The sequence below is a fragment of the Pinus tabuliformis genome, chromosome 3_2 (assembly GCF_031772625.1).
Source record: "Pinus tabuliformis cultivar Carrire ecotype Pingquan chromosome 3_2, CPIR1, whole genome shotgun sequence".
Taxonomy (NCBI): Eukaryota; Viridiplantae; Streptophyta; class Pinopsida; order Pinales; family Pinaceae; genus Pinus; species Pinus tabuliformis.
The window spans coordinates 1,118,084,050-1,118,106,066 of record NC_142302.1 but is presented as its reverse complement, the minus strand read 5'-3'; the positions used below and the strand labels follow the sequence as shown (position 1 = coordinate 1,118,106,066).

Here is a 22,017-nt window from a genome sequence, read left to right as displayed (position 1 = left end):
ATGTTAGGGTTAATAATCATGATCCATGACGACCCTGTCAAACATGACATAGATACACACACACAGATATATATATATATATATATATATAGATATATATATATATATATATATATATATATATATATATATATATATATATATCAGCATAATCATGATCATAACATAATAACCAGATATAAGGTCAAGGTTAAGATAACTTCCTTTATTCATGCACAACATTGAGAACAACGATTCCCAACATAGCCAAGGCATCCAACACCTCATATCCATTTACTTTACCTTTTCTAGTTACCTTCTACATGTTTGTATTGCCACCTTCCATTTACCACTATGGACCAACGAGTCCAACCGACTGTCATAGTCTTACCTTCCGTTGCGCTTACTCATGCACAGAGCTTCATCTCAGTCTTACATTCTTGTTGGGTACCACATAGCTCTCCCCAAGCTCCATTAATTTTCCTCTTTCCCAACCAATTCGCAAGACACAAAACATAAAAGGAAACCCAAGAAACAATAAGAATAAAACCATGGCAAACCAACAACAATACGACACTATAAACAAAGTGGCATAGTTATGCACTAGACACACTCAAAATCGCAAATCAAGCGTAACAATCACAAAAGACCAAAATCACAAGACTAACAACAGATGCCATGACTCAGTCCCATGGTTCCCAATGAAATCTCAACTAGAGCCTTCTTCAAAATTTCACTCCAATTTCTTTGCCATGCAATCCCCTACATCATACCGCCATAAACACATAATTGTCAGTGCATAAATAAATATAACAATACGCCAGATACCTTATCTTGTGCCAAGAACGTTGCCTTGTAGCTGATCACGTCCATGCCATCTCTCATGGAACTCCAATTCCTTGACAAATCCACCTGTAACTAGAGACTAACTAACATATATGTCAAGTACATGCTCATGAATCTAGCACATATCCACATAATTTCAAACAAAACCAATGTTAAGAAGACTTCCTATATTCAAACGACTCATTCATTTGGAATTATGGTTTCCAAACCTAGCCAAATGAATTCTTATCCAATTCCTTCCTTTTACCCTTTTACTTTGTTGCAATCGAGGCTTACTAGTACAATCACATCACCCAATTGTGAGTTTTATAAGCACATCGATTGTTACCTTGTCACGCTAATAACAAGCATGTTTCCCTGAAACTTGCTCACACATGTCAGTATCACGTTCTAAAGCTCAAAACAATCATATCTAATTTGAAATCAACCTTTACCAAGACTAAAAATCATGTCATAATCCATAGTCAACTCATAGTTCTTAGACACAATGCTACAACTATGACCTACTATACTCAAGTACATATCAACTGTCTCAACGAATGTATTAGTAGAGTCATCTCAAAGCAAGATCGTTTGAACACTTACTCATATTATGAAATTCATCAAACATTTAACCAACTTGCAAACATACCATGTTAAATAAATCAACTAGATGACATAATCAAACCATCAAGCACCAAATATACGACATAAGCGAGCTCATACCTTATTGTATCTCAAGGGAGGCAATCTTGTCTACACAATCAAGCTAGGTAGCACAATATAACTTCTCAACACATCAACTTAAACATAAATAGTATCATGTTATCCATAACAATCACTAACTAACATGTTCGCATCATAAGCTCATAAAGAAATATCATTTATGCATAGCAATCACACATGTACGATTGATCTATATTAGTACCACACAATGAAAAACAATTAGTCAACTCATACCTGAATGTCGTAACCCTAACCATCTGCATAAGCCAATCCAATTTAGCATGATATACATAACATCAAGATCTTAATGTAATAACCCTAATCATCAAGTTACTAGCTTATAACAATAACAAGTTAACCTATCATGCTCATCAACAACATATAACATAATCATCATGTTATCTAATATAAAACAACAATAGCAATGCACACAACTATAGGTTACTATCTATTAGGGTCCTATAAATTATAGGATCTCAAGGTGATGGAGTATTTTGTATTTGTAATTTCATATTGTACATAAATTTCAATATTCAAATGATTTCCAAAAATATATCAAAAGAAGAAAATGAAAAGAGGGTATGTTAAAAAATAAATAAATAAAGGAAATAAGAACCCCACAAAAGAAAAAAATAGAAAATAATATGAAAATTGTTGCAAGTCTAAATGCCACTACTCATAATTTAGTTCTTTTAGTTCATTATCAAATAAGGTTGTGTGAAAATTGTTTTTGAATGCCACAATGACTAAAGTTCTATTCAAATCATACAGTTTAATCATGATTGAACACATTTCAAATTCTGTTGAATAGGTTAGTGAATAAAGAATTACCAGATAGTGTAATCTTGGTAAATCAGTAGCTAGGTAGAAACAAAATTGATTCAAGAGTTTAATATGAATCAATGGTGAGATAAGTGATAGAATCAGGTAGATTTTCATAAAAAAGTGATCTAGGTCCGCTAGTTTAAATAAACCCTGCAAAGCAAGAAGAGAAAATGTTAGCTTAGAAAAAGAATTGAAATGAGAGGGTAGGTAGAAGTACAATGGTGATTTTAGGAAAAGCATGAATATTTTATCCCAAGTCAAATGTTAAAGATATTTTCATGCGCAAGAGAAAAGCAAAGGGATAAAGGTTTTATTCTAAGGTTCGGTATATCAAAAGATATTTGGGGCATTATTCCATTGTTCCTAAGTTTCACCACCCCACAATCATTCCTCTGCTTATATGTTTCGTTCATTTCCCTACCCCACCATATGACCATCACATCACGATAAAACATTGCCACCTTTCACTTCATCTGAACTCCCTTTTCATATCCAAGGGCCAATATTATGTTTCACCCCCCCCCCACCACCATCTAAACTTTACCATCAGTGGTCGGGGTCCAAAATTGGCGGTATTGAAGCCCGGGACCACAGCAAGGTGGCACGGTCTCGTCCTTTCGCACCCCCCTTTCCGAAACCATTAACCACCTCAGGCACCCTCCGAAAATGGTTTTCTCTGTCACGCAAGCCACTGTCCTATCGTTACATCCCGCTAATCCTCTCTCGCCACCTCATCTAACTGTTTCTCCCGCCAATCACATACACTCCCTCTAAATCAACCTGTTAAGCAATTTAATTACTTAACCATTAATGTAACAGACCCGCGCCATGATCAATGGGAATTCGGAAAACTATAAGGTCCCTCCTTTTGCCCATTCACATGTTACTAATTTCATACTCTGCTAGTACCATTTTTCTGTGACAGATTTGCCAATTCAAATTGCAACAGTTTCACCCAGCCAAGGATCACACCAGTTTATTGCCTTTCAAACCAGTGCCTTTGTTTTCCTGTCTTCTCGAATCCGAGTCCATCTCTACACCTTATAAACCTGCCCAATCAGGATTTCATCAATGTTCTTAGCCTAATCCAATCATGCCTCCTAAAGATAAGGGACAAGAAGAACCTCTAAGTCCTCTGATCCACCCTTTGATTGATTTTCATCATATTCCTTTGGCAGACAGAGATTACAAAATCCATGAAACCCTATGTGAGTTTGATTTATTTGAAATGTACTGCTAGCTTGAAGACAAATTCATTGATAAGTCTGATGATATTGGACTGTGGGAATCCAATTTTCCCCATTACATCTTTCCCCACACCCACAATGCTACTGAATTTGTGAGGAAATGTCATGCTTGTTATCTACCCAGTGAAACAGTTGTTATTGCCCCTACAGGAGAAATTTTATTCAACATAACTCCCCAAGCTATAGACTAAATGATGCAAGCCCCTATAACAGAGAATGCCACTCCTTTCTCTCATGAAGCACTCACTGAACTATATCAGAAATTGGACTTTTCAAAAGGAGACAAAACCCTTGAGCTTTTCTTGACTAAGGATGCACCAATACCCAAGAAAATTCCTCCCTATCCATCCTCCATTTTCCCTGAGAGAGCCAAGCAGATCATTACAGTCATCTCCTACCTCCTTGGTTATTACTCAGACCAATGGGTATATGAAACCATTATAGGGTTTCTTTCCATTTTCTCCATAGATTCCAATCCTTCCATTTTGTTCAACTTCAGCCAATTCCTTTTAGATTCCATCCATGAACAATTTATCAAATTCCAAACTGAGGAAATATTTTAATACGCTTATGTGTTAGTATAAATGTCTTTATATTTTCAGGGAGACAAGCTCAAGCTTGCGTTACAAAAGTTGGATGACGAAGGAAATTAACAATCATTCATCTTCTGGACTACACTAGTAATGAAGGAGCAAAAAGAATACTCATATAAACAATTCATAGAAATGTTTGTACATCCAACACTCAATCTCCTAAGCAGCAATTTGGAGCAAAGAATCAGTGAAGAAATCAAGAAATTTTTTTCAGTTATTAGACCAAGTCCAAACAGGATATTGGTATCTTTTCCAAAATTACACAGAGCTAAGGATATATGGGTGTGAACTCGCTCCTTACAAACTGCCAAAATTCCTCCCAATGAGGATTTTTTCCCTAGAATACATCAGGAAAATGCTCAATGTTGATGAGATTCATTTTGTGTCTGCCAAGAAGAAATCTTAATTCAAGATCAGAACCCAAATAGGACCTTTCATTTGTAACAGGAAGGTAGCAGGGCAAGAAGCAGACAGATTGCTGAAAGAAATACAATTCAGCCTCAATTTTACATGGTCATATGATCCATTAGGTGTCATCTCCAAGTTATGGGTAGAAAACAAATCGACAACTTATCTTCACACATTCAAACTAGAGATTGAGAGATACAAGAACCAGTTAGAATGGACTGAAAACACTCTACAAGAGGTAGAGGAGCAATTAGTGTCAACTTCAACATTACATACTCTGATCACACAGGAGAAAGCAATAAAAAGGATCAGAGAAGAAGAGTCACCTCCAATGACTGATAATCCCAATGAAGACTTTAAATCATATACAGGAAGAGGACTTAACTCAATCCCAAAGTAAACCTAAACAAGGATTCAGATCAAGAATATATTATCATTGCCGAAGAGACACCTGCTTCCTCACAAGTAGGTGGTCATGCTACCATTCTCCTACCACCTCGACAGCTTCACAGGGTCAGCAGCAAGTTATGCAAACCAGGACATCTACCACAGAGGAGAAAGAAAAGAGCGTATTCAATATATTCAAGGAGAATAAATTGAAAAAAGAAGCTTTGAAGATCAATACATATAATCAATTCTTGAAGTAGAATTCCAGTTCTCAAAGTATATTGTTGTTAGCCTTTGACTCTGAGAAAGGAAAAATGTAGATGGCTTTTCTCCAAGCACAGATCCCACAGCCCAAGGTAGCATCAGATACAAAAAGACTCCATTTGAATTTGATATAAAAGATATACACCCCATTGATCAAATGGAGATGCACAGACAAACTAGTCAAATGATTTAATTTACACTCACTAACACTTCTATGAGTTTTTCCAAATTGTAGGTTTCTTTAGCTAATGTTCAGTCACAATTGAAGATGGAGAAAGTATCTTCACTTGCTAGAGACACAAGAATCAAAGATTTGGAGGACTTGGTAATAAAAGTAGGATATGATCCTTCAAACATCAATGCTTCAGAGGAGATCATAAGAAAGAAGAATACTGACATAGCAGCATTGAGAAAATAGTTGAAACTACCAGCCAGAGAGGATCTTCTAGCTAAAGGCATTGAAGAAACAGAGTCACAGAAGACAGACATGATGAAGCTCATCATGGAGAAGAATGTACAATTGAAACAAATGGAAATAGAGATGGAAAAATAATCAAAGAAAAGGAGCAAGCTACAAGAATGTCTATTGTCCCTTTGGAAGCTATACCTCTTATAGCAGTTCCTACATCTACATCGTCTATAGAAAACACAAGAAATATTGCAGATCAGCTAGCAAGTGCAGTGGAGAATATGTCTCTCCAAATAGAAGAAATTAAAAGATTCCAAGCTCAAGTTAATGTTCTGCAAGACCAAAAGGCAAAGGCTTGAACTTTCCATGCAGCAGAGCTACAGAGAGATCAGAAGCAGATAGAAAGATGAAAAAAGTCTGCATTTTTTTCATTTGGGGGTCGGGTCCGCATTGGGCGGCCCGCCCCATAATCCTTCACAACATTGATTGGGTCATTGTATTAAATGGGGGCATATATTGATGTTGCGTGTTTTTTTGGTTGTATCGTCAAGGGGTGGTGACATATGAGTTCACCGCGTGGGCAGGGTTGGCCCTCCCGCCGGCCATGGGTTCAACTCCCACTGGCCCTCCTTTAATATGGCATGTGGAGTTGGGGTGTGGGCCGGGTCCACCGGAGGTGGCCCGCGCCCACCCCATATTAAGTTTTAATATGTTATGTTGTTATGGGGAGGTTGGAGGGTCCGGCGGGGTGATTGTTGTCGGCCCAATTAATTTTTATTTGGTTTATGCGGGTTGGGTGGGATGACGGGGGTCACGGCCTATCGGCCCAATTTTAATTAACTTGAGTGTTGGTTGTTGGGGGGTGGCAGGGTTGGTGGCCCGCCACCCCAATCAAAATGACAAGATATATGCTCTGGTCCTGGTTCAAAAGCATTCTAATCACTTTGATTTTTGAGCTTCCATAAGCCCTCTTTGTCCTGTGTATGTCTCTGGAGCCACCTGGATCAATCCTCCCCACTAAGGAGCTTTTGGTCCTCCAAAAGCATGGAAAATAATCTGCAACTTCTCTGTACCTTGTCTACCTCACAAGTGTCGTAAAAGGTCTTGCTTCCATCTCCTTCACCTTTGTTCTTCAGAGCCTTAAACGATGAGCCAACACCTGCAATCTCTGCAACCTATAGTACATTGTTTTGCAAATTACATGCTTGACTTTCATGACTAACTAATGACCCAAGCATCCCACACTTGCCACAAGTTTATAACACATACTCGGTGGTCAAGTTTACATCCAAATGGAAACAATACCCCAGCTACGACAGCAAGGCCAACATATCATCGTTGCTTCAACAAGTGATGGAAAACACATCATCACTACAACACATGATTTACAAAGATAATGCTAAACACTATTTTTGCTTTGACAAGTGATGGAAACACAACATCACTTTCACAGTGTAAAATGCAACAAAAAATAAGACCAGACATCATTGTTTCTTAACAAGTGATGGAAACATGTCATCACTTTTACATTTTAAAATGAAACAAAAAATAAGACCAGACATCATTGTTGCTTAACAAGTGATGGAAACATGTCATCACTTTTACTTTTTAAAATGCAACAAATGATTTACAAAATCACGACCATGACAAGCTAACATATCTAAAAAACATTTTCACTTATCGCTGTGAATGGGTCATCGCCCTATGGTGGTTTTGTTTGTCGAACAATTGTTTCACCTGGTTCATGCATCAACATTTTGTCTTTAAGGCACTGCTCGAGATGGAGCCTCTAACAAGTGGCTCTTTGATGGCCATTTATGTCGCAATGATTGCAGTACATCTTTTTCCTCCATATCTTCTTAACATCTTTCTTCATCTGTTGTTGAGAGGATCTTTCATGCCTCATCCTTCTGTGTGCTACATTCTTTTCCAACACTTTAGAAAATGTATGGTTATGTAATCCACAAAAGGTACATTTTTTTTGATGTCTTGATTTACGTTCATCTTTCACAACATGATTATAATCAAAATGAACATTCGAACGTTGAGAGTGGTTATATCTTTCCTCGTTGTCTTTGGTGTAAGTATGGCAATGAGAGCTTGCCTCAGCTCTTTCCCTACCATGGAATGATGGGGATGTGTTACCATCATTCTCTTTCCTCGATGATTTCGACCATGTCTCAGAAGAATCTGACACCTTCGAGCATTCTCCTTTGATGTATCTCAAGCCTACAAATTGAGGTCTCTGCACAACCTCCAATGGTTGAGTTATGCCTTGGTTATTAACACCAAGTTCTTCTTCCTCCTCGTGCCTCGTCCTGGTAAGGAGCCTCATTTTTGTCCCTGTAATTGGGATCTCCAAATCTCCAACAGAAATCATACTATGTGAAGATGAAACCAAAAGGAAATCAACATCTTTTACCTCCTCTGTCGATTTAGAAAGAACTGATGAGGGCCTCTCATCATCTATTGTTGGTGGTTTGCTAGATGTCTCAACGCATTCCCCAACTTCCTTTCTGACATACCCAAGTCCTATTGGACGAGGTAATTCTTCTACCTTGATGGGGTTGACAATGCCTTGGCCATTAATGCCCAAGCCTTTTCCTTCATACCCCATTTTCTTCAACAGTTTGGAGCCAATTCCTATGGTATGATTTTCAAAAACAGCGAAATCATCATCAGGAAACATACATGAAGATGGAGAACTACTTTTTACCTAACATGGGTGACGCTGCAACTTTTCCAAGGCCTCATCCTTAGCTTGCAGTTGTCGTAGAAAACTTTTTTTTTCTTCTCTCTTCATGTAGAAGCATCTTCAGTTCAGCGTTCTCTGTTTGAAGATTTTGGTTGTTGTGCTTCAGTTCTTCCAAGGCCTCTTCTGTGGCTTGCAGCTGAAGCTGCAATCACTCCTTTTCCTCTATCTCTTTCTATAGAGTTTCATACATTATTTCCACCCTTTGGGAAATTTTGAGCATGGTCTTGTAAATCGCGTTTTCATCCTTTGCCGTTGCACATTCCATTTTAATGCTTGCAATTCACATCCACATAAAGACTGCTCTGATATCACTTGATCCGGGTCCAGGTGTGACAAAGGACCCTTCCAAGACCTTTTACTTCCGTGACGTGTTAAATTGCATTTTAAAAGAACATAAATGAATACATCCGCATGTTGTAAAGAAGAAGGAACATGGAAATCATCAGCAACATAAAATAACAAGAAGTTGATAATGGAGTGTGTCCAGGAGGGACTACGTCTCCAGGCCCTAATGTCAAGATGGTGTAGGTTACTGCGTTAAGTGTTGTCAATAGTGATGATGTATATAATTGGTGATTTCGCTATCATACAAGGAAAATTCCCTCATGCAAGAGTGGCTCCAAGAGATGTTCTGCTACAGGAACTCTCATTCACAAAGGACTCCTATCAGTATGACATAGCTCATGCATGATGATAATGAGCATCCCACCCACATGGCATACAAGGGATCTCAATACAAACATACATGGCGACAACATGAGTATCCCATCAACATAACGATCTCAAAAAAAACATGACGAATCATGGCAATAAGTACATCACACAGATGATTCCACATCACATCAAGCAGGAATCATGAGACAAGTAAGAAAACTAGATCCCACATCAAACATCAAACATGGATCTGTGCAGCACAATGCATAGCAAAAGAAGTACATGAACACACTGCATATACCTCACATCCAGAGGCCTTCTAAAGAAAAGGAAGTCAAGCTGCTGAATTTGTTCGTACCATCGATCTCACAGCATCGAATCTCATGGAAAAACTACTCGCACGTAGAATGTTGACACCTCTACTCCACTTAGAAAAGTGGCCGAAAAATGAAATGAGAAAATGGAAAATCTGAATGCACCATCATATTTGTGGCATCGGATAGTGCAAAATCAACTGTCAAATTTTTGAATTCTGAGAAAGTGGAAATCTGGGGCTTAAGAAATCTTTTAGATTCCCCCTAGATTCCTCAAAGATTCCCTCCTCCGGGTCCTCTGCAAATCTGCTGCTCAGATCAAAATTCTGACTGTGCCATCAGGTTCGTGTTGCTAAGATGTGTAGGATTGACATAAATTTTGACCAATTTGGACACTGCAAAAATTTCACTTTGCTGAGAATTTCGCCCAATCATGGTTTCGCCTATGTTTTTCTCAGGTTCATGGTTCCACCCTGCATTAAAAATTAATTAAAACATCCTCGATCTACATGTGCGCTCCTAGTTCCTCCATGGGCACACTGGGAAAATGATGGGTTTATATGAAATCTTTCGGGCAGATATTACAATGAAATTGTTTAGGTGGATTAGTATAAGGTCTGAGTAGTAAGGAGGAGGTCGGGTGGTCAAACCCCGACCCCTCCATTTTAATACCCCTTTTGTTTTTAAAAATCGTATATATATTTTTTTCGTTGGGGGTTCGGGTCTGCATTGGGTGGCCTGCCCCATAATCCTCCGCAGCATTTATTGGGTCATTGTATTAAATGGGGGGCATATATTAATGTGGCGTGTTGTTTTGGTTGTACCATTAGGGGGTGGTGACATATGAGGCCGCCGTGTGGGCGGGGCCGGCCCTCCTACCGGCCGTGGGTTCAACTCCCACCGACCCCTCCTTTAATATGGCATGTGGAGTTGGGGTGTGGGTCGAGTCCACCGGAGGTGGCCGCCGCCCACTCAATATTAAGTTTTAATATGTTATGTTATTACGGGGAGGTTGGAGGGTCCGGCGAGGTGATGGCCGCCGACCCAATTAATTTTTATTTGGTTTATGCGGGTTGGGTGCGCCGATGGGGGTCATGGCTTGTCGGCCCAATTTTAATTAACTTGAGTGTTGGTTGTTGGGGGGTGGCAGGGTCGGTGGCCCACCACCCCATAATAAATATTTTTATTTTTATTTTTAAAACAACAACACATTTTTTCTTAAATTTGTCTAATTTAGGGGATATTAGACAAATTAATGATCCAAAAAATTCACCCACTTTATGGAGCTAGGTTTCATGGCTCGGGGTCGGTCAAATTGTAGGACATTTAAACCTGGCCCATAGCCCAACTTTGACCAAAACTTTGACTAGCTTGTTCTCCCTCATATGTGCTTGGATTGACGAAGCGTTCACACCGCTGCGGTCAGGATGACAAGATCTACGCTCTAGTCTTGGTTCGAAAGCATTCTGATCACTTTAATTTCCGAGCTTCCATAAGCCCTCTTTGTCCTGTGTGTGTCTCTGGAGCCACCTGGATCAACATGGGAAATTATTAACGCAAAGAGCATCATTATATCCGGGTGCCAAGAACCTACCTAATTATGTCATAGACCATGTGCAATATATCTAACAAGAATCTTAAGAAAGGTCTACTGGTACCTCATTGTTATGATGTGTAGGTTGTATGTGCAAAAGAATGCATAAATCTCTGAGGAGAATTGGATTTTTCTGCTCAACATGGTTGTGACAAGAAGAAAGATCTTCAACTAGGATGATATTCTTTCTCAAGAATTGAAACGTCATGTTGAGCATGCCAAATCAACTTTATTTTCAAAGCAAGCACTAAAGTTCTACATGTTAGCCTTCCTAGTAGATGGGATTTGTGCTAGATATACTTTCACTGGACCCCACGAGAGAAGCTACTTTTCTATTGGCATTACAAAGTTCTATTAGAGAATCATTTTTGAGGGGTATATGATAGGCTAGTAGAACATTTATTTGTCGTCCTTTATTTGTTGATATTTGAATTTGAACCCTCTTGCCGAGGCACTGTATGACATCGCAGATTGGTTTATTGCATTATATTTTACATATACAAGATGTTTCGAGTGTCATACAACTCCTCATGTCATGCTAAGATATGTATCTAAAAATTTAATCTTGCAATAAGTATCCTATCAGCTAAATAATGGACTGTTTGCACAACTTCACAGGAAGAAAAAGGCTTCCTAACCCACCTTGCATTTGTAGGTTGGATTGTATGAGCTAAAGGGACTTAAGGCAGTAGATGCAAAAATTGAAGAACTTAAGTGCCTTCATTTTGGAATTAAAATTTTTTACAAGTATGATCCTAGGAAGGTGTTTAGGCAACATTGTGACAGACTAGGGTACACCTGGGCATGTGTACCAATGATTATATTAGAGGATGAAAAGGTTAAGAATTGGTACAACACATTACGAAAATATCGCCTAATACGTGAAGAAGGTCCCTCCAAGATTAGACAGATTCCATAAGTACACATGCAGGAAGCACAACAAACAATATCTGCTCAAGTAGTCACTGCAACACCTAGAAAGAAATTGAAGCATGATCCAGTGGCATAAACCAACATGAAATTTAAAGTAAATCCTATGAGAAAGGGTGCCATTGAAGCAAAGTAGCAGAGGAAATAAAGAGAAGAGGGAAAAATAAGATTAGGGGCAAGAAGAAAAGAAGAGGAGGAATACTTACAAAGGGAAGAAGAGGAAAATGAGCAGCATGATTATTTGCTTAGACAACAACAGGAAGCAAAATAAGAGATAAGGAGAGTAGAAGAAGAAAAGAGAAGCATAGAAAAAGAGCAACAAAATCAGTCGCAATAGGAAGAAGCTACAAAATTGTTGAAGGAAAAGAATTTGACCTAGAAAATGGAGGCGGAATTAGAAGAGGAGAATGTTATAGAGCCTATTGAAGATGAATCATGCACTCCATGAAATCCTTTGCTAATAGGTGGTCATCTCCCATTCAACGAGATGTGAATCACACCTCCACTAGAGGATTGATTCATAGATGTATATAATGTCACCTTTGATTAGTTGAAGAAGAGGATCGTGCAAGAGAGATGAAGGTATTTCCTTAACAATCTTGAACATCTAGTCTTTGTATCCACTGAGAAGTTGATAGTTGCCAACACCAGGAGGAACTCTCGAGTAGTCATGGTAGCTAATGTCACTTTTGCATCAGAAACACATGAAAACTTTGAACGTCTTATGAGAAAAAATGCATGGTTGAAGAGATTTAGTTGCAAAAAGCCAACAGGTAGCTCAACTCACTGCAGAAAATCAACAGTTGCCTTCTAGCAGTTTTAGTACAGTGGAATTCCAGATAGCCATATCTGAGGAACTGGGGCCAATGGAGGATATTATGAGGCATTTATACAATGAAATGATTCTTCTGCATGAGATGGTAGAACCCCCGGTTGGAGTACAAAATAAAGCTGAAGAGATATTGAAACTCTTTAAGGTGGAAAATAGGGAAGTTGATCGAATATAGGAGTGGGTTGCTAAGTATCTAGATATTCCAGAGCGGTTGTTTAGAAAGGATAGAATTTCTACCAAAATGGATAGGGTGCAACTAAGACTTCATATTCAGAATTACCTTCATCTCTATGAAAAATCGACCAACACTATGGCTGCCTACGGTCGATTACATGGTATTTTGGAATCCTTGGTATAGAAGCATGGGCTTCCTACTATGGGTGCATTAGGAGAAATAAGGAGAAAGGATGTCATTATGCAGGAAATGAGGCAGTACATTGAGCAAATCAGGAAAATAGTAGGCCAGGAAGGATTGGACATCACTAGAGATATTATTCTACAGTATTTAATCGCACTGGCCAAGGTTCATATTAAACTATCTTGGATATGGAACAGTGTGCAATCTAGCTCCAAATCTATATTGTCATAAGGTTTTGAGGTGAAGATATAATATGTCACAAATCTATCGGTCTGAGTCAAAGTTATCCCAGTAGAATTAAGATCATCACATTCATATATCATAGATGAAATCCATGATGAAGCCATTGATTTGCCCCTTTCTTCTTATAAATATATCTTGTCATATTAGAGTTTTATCTTAAGTAGCCATCATCTTATATGTATTTTGTATTTTGTAAATAATGGTTCCAATTCAAAAGACTCTAAGTGGCAAGTGGCACAACTAGAATGTGTAGATTCATACGCAAAAGGTTAAGAGACATATGCAAAATGTTAAGAGTCATATGTAAATTGTGACAAGTTACATGGAAGCCCATAGGTCATTGAATTGAAAGAGTCATTAAGAAACTCAAGAGTCATTGTTATTTGTTATAAATAGGCCCTCATAACTCAGGAAAGGGGCTTGGACATTGGAAAATTTTTTACTTTGGCTTTTCTAGTGGTGCATAGGAGAGAAAATCAGTCTTTGGAGAAGAAAGTTGTAGCTTCATGTTCCACTATTGGAGCCAGTGTTCCATTTATGTAATTGTGTATTTGGAATCTTTCATTTATCATAAGAAGCTCTTCAAGCCAGTGCTCTTTCATGCATGTATGGTGAATGTAGTAATACTAGTATTTTTATATTTGTGGTATATGTTGGTATAACACATGCTAAAGATAATGAACTATTTTATTTCTTTAGATGTGTATCTTGTTGAATAGGTGTTGTTATGATTTTCATGATTGTTTCTTATCTTTTGAACTAATTTGCAGGTTAACCAACAAGTCTTTCTTCACTTATGCTCGTGGGTATCTCTTAGGATAGTACTATTACTTCCCAATAAGAGGCTCGTTCTCCCTATATTTGTGAGAGTTCCTTTACACTTTGCATTTGGTGTCACATAAAGTTCACATACTTGTTGCCCCAAATTCATGTTATGATATCTTGTGTTTGTATTGTAGCCAAATCATATCTCTAGACCATTCACAATGGTATTCGAACAATATTTCTGATTGTGACTCCTATAATAAATAGCGTGAGGTCTAATTTATACTTCATATTAGGGAGATCCCATGTATGTTGGCAACATCCAGCATCGTCAAAACTCTTGGTGCTAGAAAGAGCGCCATATGACAAGCTAAAGCCCATGTCAATATTCTTCTTATAATGACTTCATCCTAAATCATATTCTTGAGGTGTTTTTCAGAAGCATTAGATCTTTTAATCTCCATGGAATTCTTGCATAACTTGCCACACTTAAAATTTGATGACAAGGGTCTGACTACCCTACTTGACTATGAGATTGAGTTTGTTCAATTTTTTTTCGCAAGTGGGGTGTATTCTGAAGATATTCTTGCAAGATTTTTCACCCTTACATTGGATGGTCTTGCTAAGTAGTGATGCTATTCACTTCTTGTTTCTTCTATCAATTCTTTTAAACAATTGATTAATGAGCTTCTATGCATCTTTGACAAGTAGATTATTAGAATTTTCTTGATGAAATTAATCTACTTAGAATGGAATCAAATGAATCTCTTGAACAATTTGAGGACAGATTTCTACTATGGAACTATTAGTTAGTTTCATAGTGGTAGACAAGTGAACGATAAGTTATTGTACAGTAGCACCTAACATTTTGCGGCGTGGGGTAAGTTGCATGCCATAATTTAATAAATGATTAGTATTGTAAAAATGGAGTACATGAGTTCTACCCAAATCTCAATTTGTAATTTCAAAAATCTTGGAATTACCAAATTCCAAGACAGATGGCATAAATTGAAACTATATGATGCCACTTATCAAACGCCGTGTTTTTACATTTTTGCTATTAACTGGTTTTGTGACAATGCAACTATCCATTGTCCGTCATGAATGATAACCAGTGGAGTAGTTGTTCTTTTTCAATCATTGATTGTTGAATCCATAATGATGTTAGAGGAGCCGAGCTAACATGTAGCTGGCCTATTATTATAAAAGAAGATTATAGATGGTAGTTATGTACTGCATTCCACACATCTATTTCTGTCAAAATGCAACACTTGTCGAAATTATGGGTTGTTTCCGCATTCGCGATGATTCTATTTATGAGCATTGCAGGTGCTACCTCCAGGGATATTGCATCAAAGAATGGTGAGAGCAGGAGGCAATCATTGTTGCAGCTTTCAGGCAATAATCCTGCATTGGAATCACCCCCCAATGGTGGAATTGCACTTCCTAATGTCCCCAAATTTTTTACAATTTCTCTGCACATCGATGCATTCGATAGTCAAGTGCACCGTTGCATTTATACAAAAGGCGCACCAACATTTTCGAGGCGACAAAGTTTTTCAATGCACTGATATGATACAATTTTTTATTTTTTATTTTTGAAATGCCAAAATGGTGTGGTTAATTTTTTTAATGCAACAATGTGATTTCTATTTAAAAGAATCGATGCTCTTGTTACAAGACCACTGAGTTGGTTGAATTTGTTTTTATTTTTTTTAATTGGGAAATAGGTGTGTAGCGGTTCTATTTTTATTTTTTAGACACATCAACGCATTTTTGTAGAATAGCACTAATATGATAACATATTTTCTCGGAATGTCGAAAATCAGTGCAGGTATTATTTGAATGTCCCAGTGTTGTTAATTTTTTAAATGCATCGGTGCACTTTGTTCAAATAAGCACACCTATTTGTTTTAAAATCTATCTGAAATTTTAATTTCACATAAAATGGCATGCATCCACATGAATTACAATAGTTCATAATATACATTTTATGCTTAAAGTCACCCTATTTTTGAAAAATAGTTTGAAAACTATATTGAAATTCAGATTGTACTTATATGGTTGGCAAGATTAAGTTTGGATATGCACACAAATTTTTATTTCTGATTTTTCTCAAATGTAGGGACAAAATGTCAATAATATCTACAAATGGTAAATTCTTTGAATTCCAGCTTGTTCCATATTCCTGATCAAAGTCCTTCACGAAGTTCTCCCTTTGCATCTCCAGTAAGTTTAGATTTTATTTATATTTTTATTATCTAATTGAATTTATTTATTTTTAATCAATGTTAATTTGAATAAAAATGTATCCAAATTTGCAAGAACATGATTCAAAATTGAGTTCAGAGGCTCTCTACAACTCAGCATGGGAGAGGTGTTGTCACGTAATGTTGCATTTAAAAATAGTAAAATAATAATTTAAATTAACAAATTAAAAATAGTATTAACAAAAGAAATTAATGTCGACCATAATCACAATACTCCAATTTACACCTTAATCTTATATAACTTTATATAGAGATATAAAGTAACCAAAAGTTAAAGGAAAAAAATAGCTTTTACTATGAGGAAGAAATGTAGTGAATAAAAAATATAATTTAGTTTTTAATATAAGGAAGAAATGTATTTTTTTCACATGAAAAAAAATAGTATTATTGATATTACATTATGTGTAATTCATTCTATGTTCCATTTATATGTGATATTTAAAGTAAAAATATATCTATAACAAAAAATATTTTACTCCCAACCATAAGTAAAATATTTCAATGTCCATACTAAATAACATAATTTTATAGAAGACACAGATCATTGCTCGGCAATTAAGACGATCGCTCTGCAACCTGCAAGCCTCGGCTCCCGCCCTTTTGCGAGATCCGCTCTTTGCGGGCTCTGAAGCCTACGGCTATGCTCACTCTCTGCGACATATGCTCCCTGCGGGCCTACCCGCAGAAGGCCTGGTTCTGTTCTGCGGTCGTCAGTTGAAGCATTGTCCTCTGGCTAGGGTTGGGCTTCTGCTGCGTGGCTACCCCTGTGGTGGCCGGCATCAGGCCAGATCCTATGCAGACGCAAGGCCAATCCACGGATCTGCCCTCTAATCCTGCCTTTGATGCTTTCAACCAAATTCTGGCCGGCTTGCCTCTGAAGAAAAGAAGTGATGCTTCAAAATTCATTAAGAAGCTTGATGAAATTCCTGAGATCTCTTTGCCTCCGAAGACCCCCATCCAAGTAGCTTTGTCTCTAGCTGATCGTGGACTCATTGGCCAATTCACGGGACTTTGGCCCTCTGCGAAATCTACTGAGCAATGGGTTAATAGGAATTGGGCGCCTCTGATCAAGCAAAGTGTTACCTCATACTTTCTTGGGCGAGGGTATTTCCTTTTCGAATTCACCTCCAAAGAAGACAAAGATCTGATCTTCCAAAATGGGCCGTATTTCATGGGCCCTCAGGGCCTCTACCTGTACAAATGGACTCTGGACTTTGACTCGGCAGTCGATGTTCCCAAGGCTGTCCCGATGTGGGTTCGCCTCCCAAATCTACCAGTTCATTGCTGGAACTGGGACTCCTTGAAGCACATTGGCAACTCCCTCGAGAAATTCATAGATCGGGCAAACAACAAGGATCAGTACGATTATGCTAGGATCTGTGTAGAGGTAGATCTAGAGGTGGGTCTAGCAGAGGCAATAAAAATCAAAGCTGGCAGCTGGTCCCATGTGCAGATCTTGGATTATGAACAACTGCCATTCAAATGCAGGAAATGTCACGTTCATGGGCATTTTGCCAGAAACTGTACGACTAATCCAGAGCCAGATAAAGGGAATGAAGAGGGTTGGAACCAAGTCAAGCGAGCAAGAACCAATCACAAAGGGCAGAAACAGGGTGGACCCTCTGGCAAAGGCTATCTTTAGGCTAATGTCCAACGTCCCCCTCCAAAAATGCGCAAGAAAACAAATTTGATCCTCTAAGCCAGCCGACAAAAGACACTCTGGAGATAGAGACCTAAAAACCAGTCTCTCAGAGTAAAGGTACTCCCTCAGCTTCCCCCAAAGAAGCTGAAAACCCAAAGGCATGACTTTAGAAGATGAGGAAGAAGAGCAGGAAACTAATGATTCAGAAGAGGAAGGAGAAATAGGAGAGTCCCAAACCTCGGTAAGAAGATCTACAAGAGGCCGTAAAACAGACAAGGAAAAAAGAGAGCAGCAGACCTACAAAGACAAGCTACAGGGCAGCCAGCCAACTCTGGAAAAACTGCTAGCCTCAAAGCCCAAGATGTTGAAAAATCAGCCCCAAGGCTCCAAGGGAGCCCACCAGAAACATAAATAATGAAGGTCATCTCCTGGAATTGCAGAGGTATGGGGAGTAAAGTTAAGGAAGAAGCCATAAGAAACTTAATAAGAACAGAAACTCCAGACATACTTCTCGTCCAGGAGACCAAGCTGGAAGACAAAGTCTTCCTGCAAGCAAGCAAAAATCTATGGTTTAAAAGTGAAGCAAGAGAAATCTCTGCCAGGGGTGCCTCGGGAGGGATTGGTACTCTATGGAACTCCAATAAATATGCAGTCATCTTTGAAGCGAGCAACACTCACTGGTTGCTGCTGAAAATGCAGAATCTGGACACTAAGGAAACCTTTAGCCTCTTCAATGTATATTCTCCAGTTAATATCTGGGAGAAAAAGGATTGTTGGGACTCTATAAGACACCAGGCAGACTTGACAAATCTGGAAAATACAATCATCGCTGGAGACCTCAACCTCACTCTTCATTCGACTGAAAAAAGGGGAGGAAGTGCAGTCCGAGATCCGGCAAGGGAATGGGTAGAGGATCTTTTGCAGGATTGGGACTTGCTGGACATCAAGCCTTCATCTGGTAAGTTCTCTTGGTCTAACAAAAGAGTAGGTCCTGGCCATATTGCTGCCAGGCTAGATAGATTTTTCATTCAAAGCTCTTTCCTGTTACTTGGTTTAGAACCCAGAATGCACATTCTTGCTAGCAGCGTCTCGGATCATAAGCCCTTAAAGCTAGAGCTCCTTACCCATCTAGATCTGGGCCCTATCCCCTTTCGATTTAGTCCCCTTTGGGTCAAGGAGCCTCTTTTCATGCAAACAGTCAAGGACTGTTGGAACCAGCCTGTCAAAGGTTCACCTTTCTTCATCTGGGAGGAAAAGCTTAGAAGGGTTAAAGGAGTTCTAAAACGCTAGGCAAAAACCCTTGTCCAATCCTGTAACAGAAAGGAAAGCCATTGAAGCCTCTATTGTCTCTCATCAAACTCATATGGAGAACGCTACAGTCACAGAGGAGATGTTAGATCAAGAAACTCAGCTGCAACAAAGCTTCCATAAGGCCTGCTTAGCTGAAGAAGAATACTGGAGATTAAAATCTCGAAACCTCTGGCTCAAAGTAGGGGATAGGAACACGGGTTTTTTTCACAAGCAAGCCCATGCCAGGAAATGCTTCAACACTATTTCTGAGATCAAGGAGGATAATGACACGCACAAGGAATTTGCAGATATTAAGAAAGCAACCTTCTCTCATTTCCAAAACTTGTATAATGATGATCAGGATCCGCTCCAACACCCAGAGTTACTAGACATTATCCCTCCAGCAATCTCTCCTCGTATGAACGGGATTCTAGAGGCCAAAATCACTAAAGAGGAAGTTAAAAAGGCCCTCTTTGACATGGATCCGGACAAGGCCCCGGGGCCAGATGGCTTCTCCGCCAGGTTCCTCCAAGTTTGTTGGCCGATTGTTGAAAAGGACCTCCTCAAAATGGTACAAAAGTCTCAAAATACTCAAAAAATAGGAGGCAACACAAACTTCACTTTCTTAGCCCTCATTCCAAAGGAAAAAGGCGCCAACAACTTCAACAGATTCTGCCCAATCTCATTATGCAACACTGGGTACAAATTAATCACCAAAGTAATTTCAAATAGACTGAAGCCTATTCTTCCTAGAATAATTCCGGAAAATCAAGGAGGCTTCATCCAGGGAAGGCAGATCATGGAAAACTTCACACTCGTTCAAGAGGCAATACATTCAAGTCTTCTCTGAAAAGAACAAGGTATGGTGATCAAACTCGATTTAGCAAATTCCTTTGATCAAGTAAATCATAGATTTCTTTTAAAATTCATGTGCAAGTTTGGTTTTGGAGCAAATTTCATAAAATGGATCCGGGCATGCATCTCAGAGCCATGGATTTCCCCTCTTGTAAATGGAAGAGCCACTGATTTTTTCAAAGCCTCGAGAGGACTTAGGCAGGGGTGTCCCCTTTCCCCTCTGCTTTTTGTCATCCAAGCCTCTGTTCTCAGCTTTCTGTTAGACAAAAAGATGCAAGATCAAGAAATTAATGGACTGTGTATTGCAAGAGGGGTCAAAATAATAAACCATGCCTTATTTGCGGATGACACTCTGATTTTAGGCAATGCCTCCCTTTCCTCAGCCTCTAAGTTTAAAGTTGTTTTGGATGATTTCAGTGAGGCCTCAGTTAGCGCTGTTAACAAGAATAAATGTCATATCTTCAGCTGGAACACCTCGCCCAAGATACTCTCTGCTATATCTAGATGTCTGGGCTTTGCAGCCTCCTCTTCCTGGACCTCTTTCAAATATTTGGGCCTCCCTATTTTTCATAAGAGACTTACAATCAAAGACTGGCTCCCTCAGCTTGAAAAATTCAAGTCTAGGATCCAATCCTAGGGCTACTGTTGGCTCAATGCTGCTGGCAAGTCTGTCCTTATAAAATTCGTGCTCTCCAGCCTCCCCCTATTCCAATTTGTTGGTCTTCTTGCCCCGGTAACCATTCTAAATAAAATGGATGAGTTCATGCGCAGGTTCTTCTGGAAGGGCGGAAAACAGAATGAAAAGAAAATTCCTCTCATCAGCTAGGAAACCATTTCCAAGCCACTGTGGGAAGGTGGATTGAATTTTAAAAATATATGTCAGCAGAATGTGGCTATGGCAGCAAAGACTATCTGGAGGATCATTGCGCCCAAGCCTGGCTGGGCCCAATTGGCTCTATGGAAAAAATATTTCAGAGGACCTCGTTTAAGCTATTTAGAGAATGTGATCCAATTGCCTAACTCACCTTTCCTCAAGCTGTATGTCAAAGCAGCCCCTTTAATCAAAGCGCACTCCTACTGGATCCCTGGAAACGGCAGAAAGATCAACATCTGGACTGACAAAATAATGAATATGGACCCAATCGAAGACAAAACCTCCATTAGAGCGTTGCGTTGCTGGATGGACAGAGAAGGGTTGTGCACGTTGTGGGATATCTCTCTATGGTGTGACTCGGTATGGGCAGGCTGGAAACGCATTGAGGTGCCGCCCCATCTGCGCATTGAATGGTCCACATTGCTAGATCTCCTCCACGGCCTAGCACCCACGCAAATGAGGAAAAAAGATTCAAAAGGCTGGGGACCGAATGACAGAGGATACACTGTCTCCATGGGATATATCAAGCTAAACGAGAGGCCTTACGTTCCCCCTGACCCAGCACCTTGGCAAGGAGTCTGGCGCATTCCCTCATGGCCCAAGATCGACTTCTTTGCTTGGCTACTCTGTCATGGACGAATTCTAACGTATGACATCTTGCAAAGGAAAGGATTCCACGGGCCATCCATATGCTCGTTGTGCAAAGAAAACGCAGAAATAGTTGTCCACTTAATTCTTGAATGCAAGTTCTCCAAGCAAATCTGGTTCTCCTTCACTCACAATTTGGATCCCAACTTCCTGCTGCCTTGTTCCACTGCTGAGCTTTTCTCAAATTGGGCAGTCAGATACCCCGGTCCATCTCCTAAAAATCAAGTAATTAAATCAGCATGGGCCATCCTTCCAAAGATTATTTGTTGGCAGATTTGGCTAGAACGCAATAGAAGAATTTTCAGAAGCACTAATCAGAACAACAAGGCC

General features: G+C 39.1%; 2 protein-coding genes across 2 annotated transcripts; both read left to right on the top strand.

Annotated features, from left to right (window-relative positions):
- The first annotated feature begins 17,171 nt into the window (after nt 1-17,171).
- On the top strand, nt 17,172-18,020 carry LOC149184586 (uncharacterized). Its single transcript, XM_089415386.1, has one exon. The coding sequence runs from the start codon at nt 17,172-17,174 to the stop codon at nt 18,018-18,020; it is 849 nt and encodes a 282-aa protein (XP_089271512.1).
- A 444-nt stretch (nt 18,021-18,464) lies between these two features.
- On the top strand, nt 18,465-19,310 carry LOC149184585 (uncharacterized). The gene has a single exon (XM_089415384.1). It carries the CDS (start codon nt 18,465-18,467, stop codon nt 19,308-19,310), a length of 846 nt encoding a protein of 281 aa, XP_089271510.1.
- Nucleotides 19,311-22,017: the final 2,707 nt, after the last annotated feature.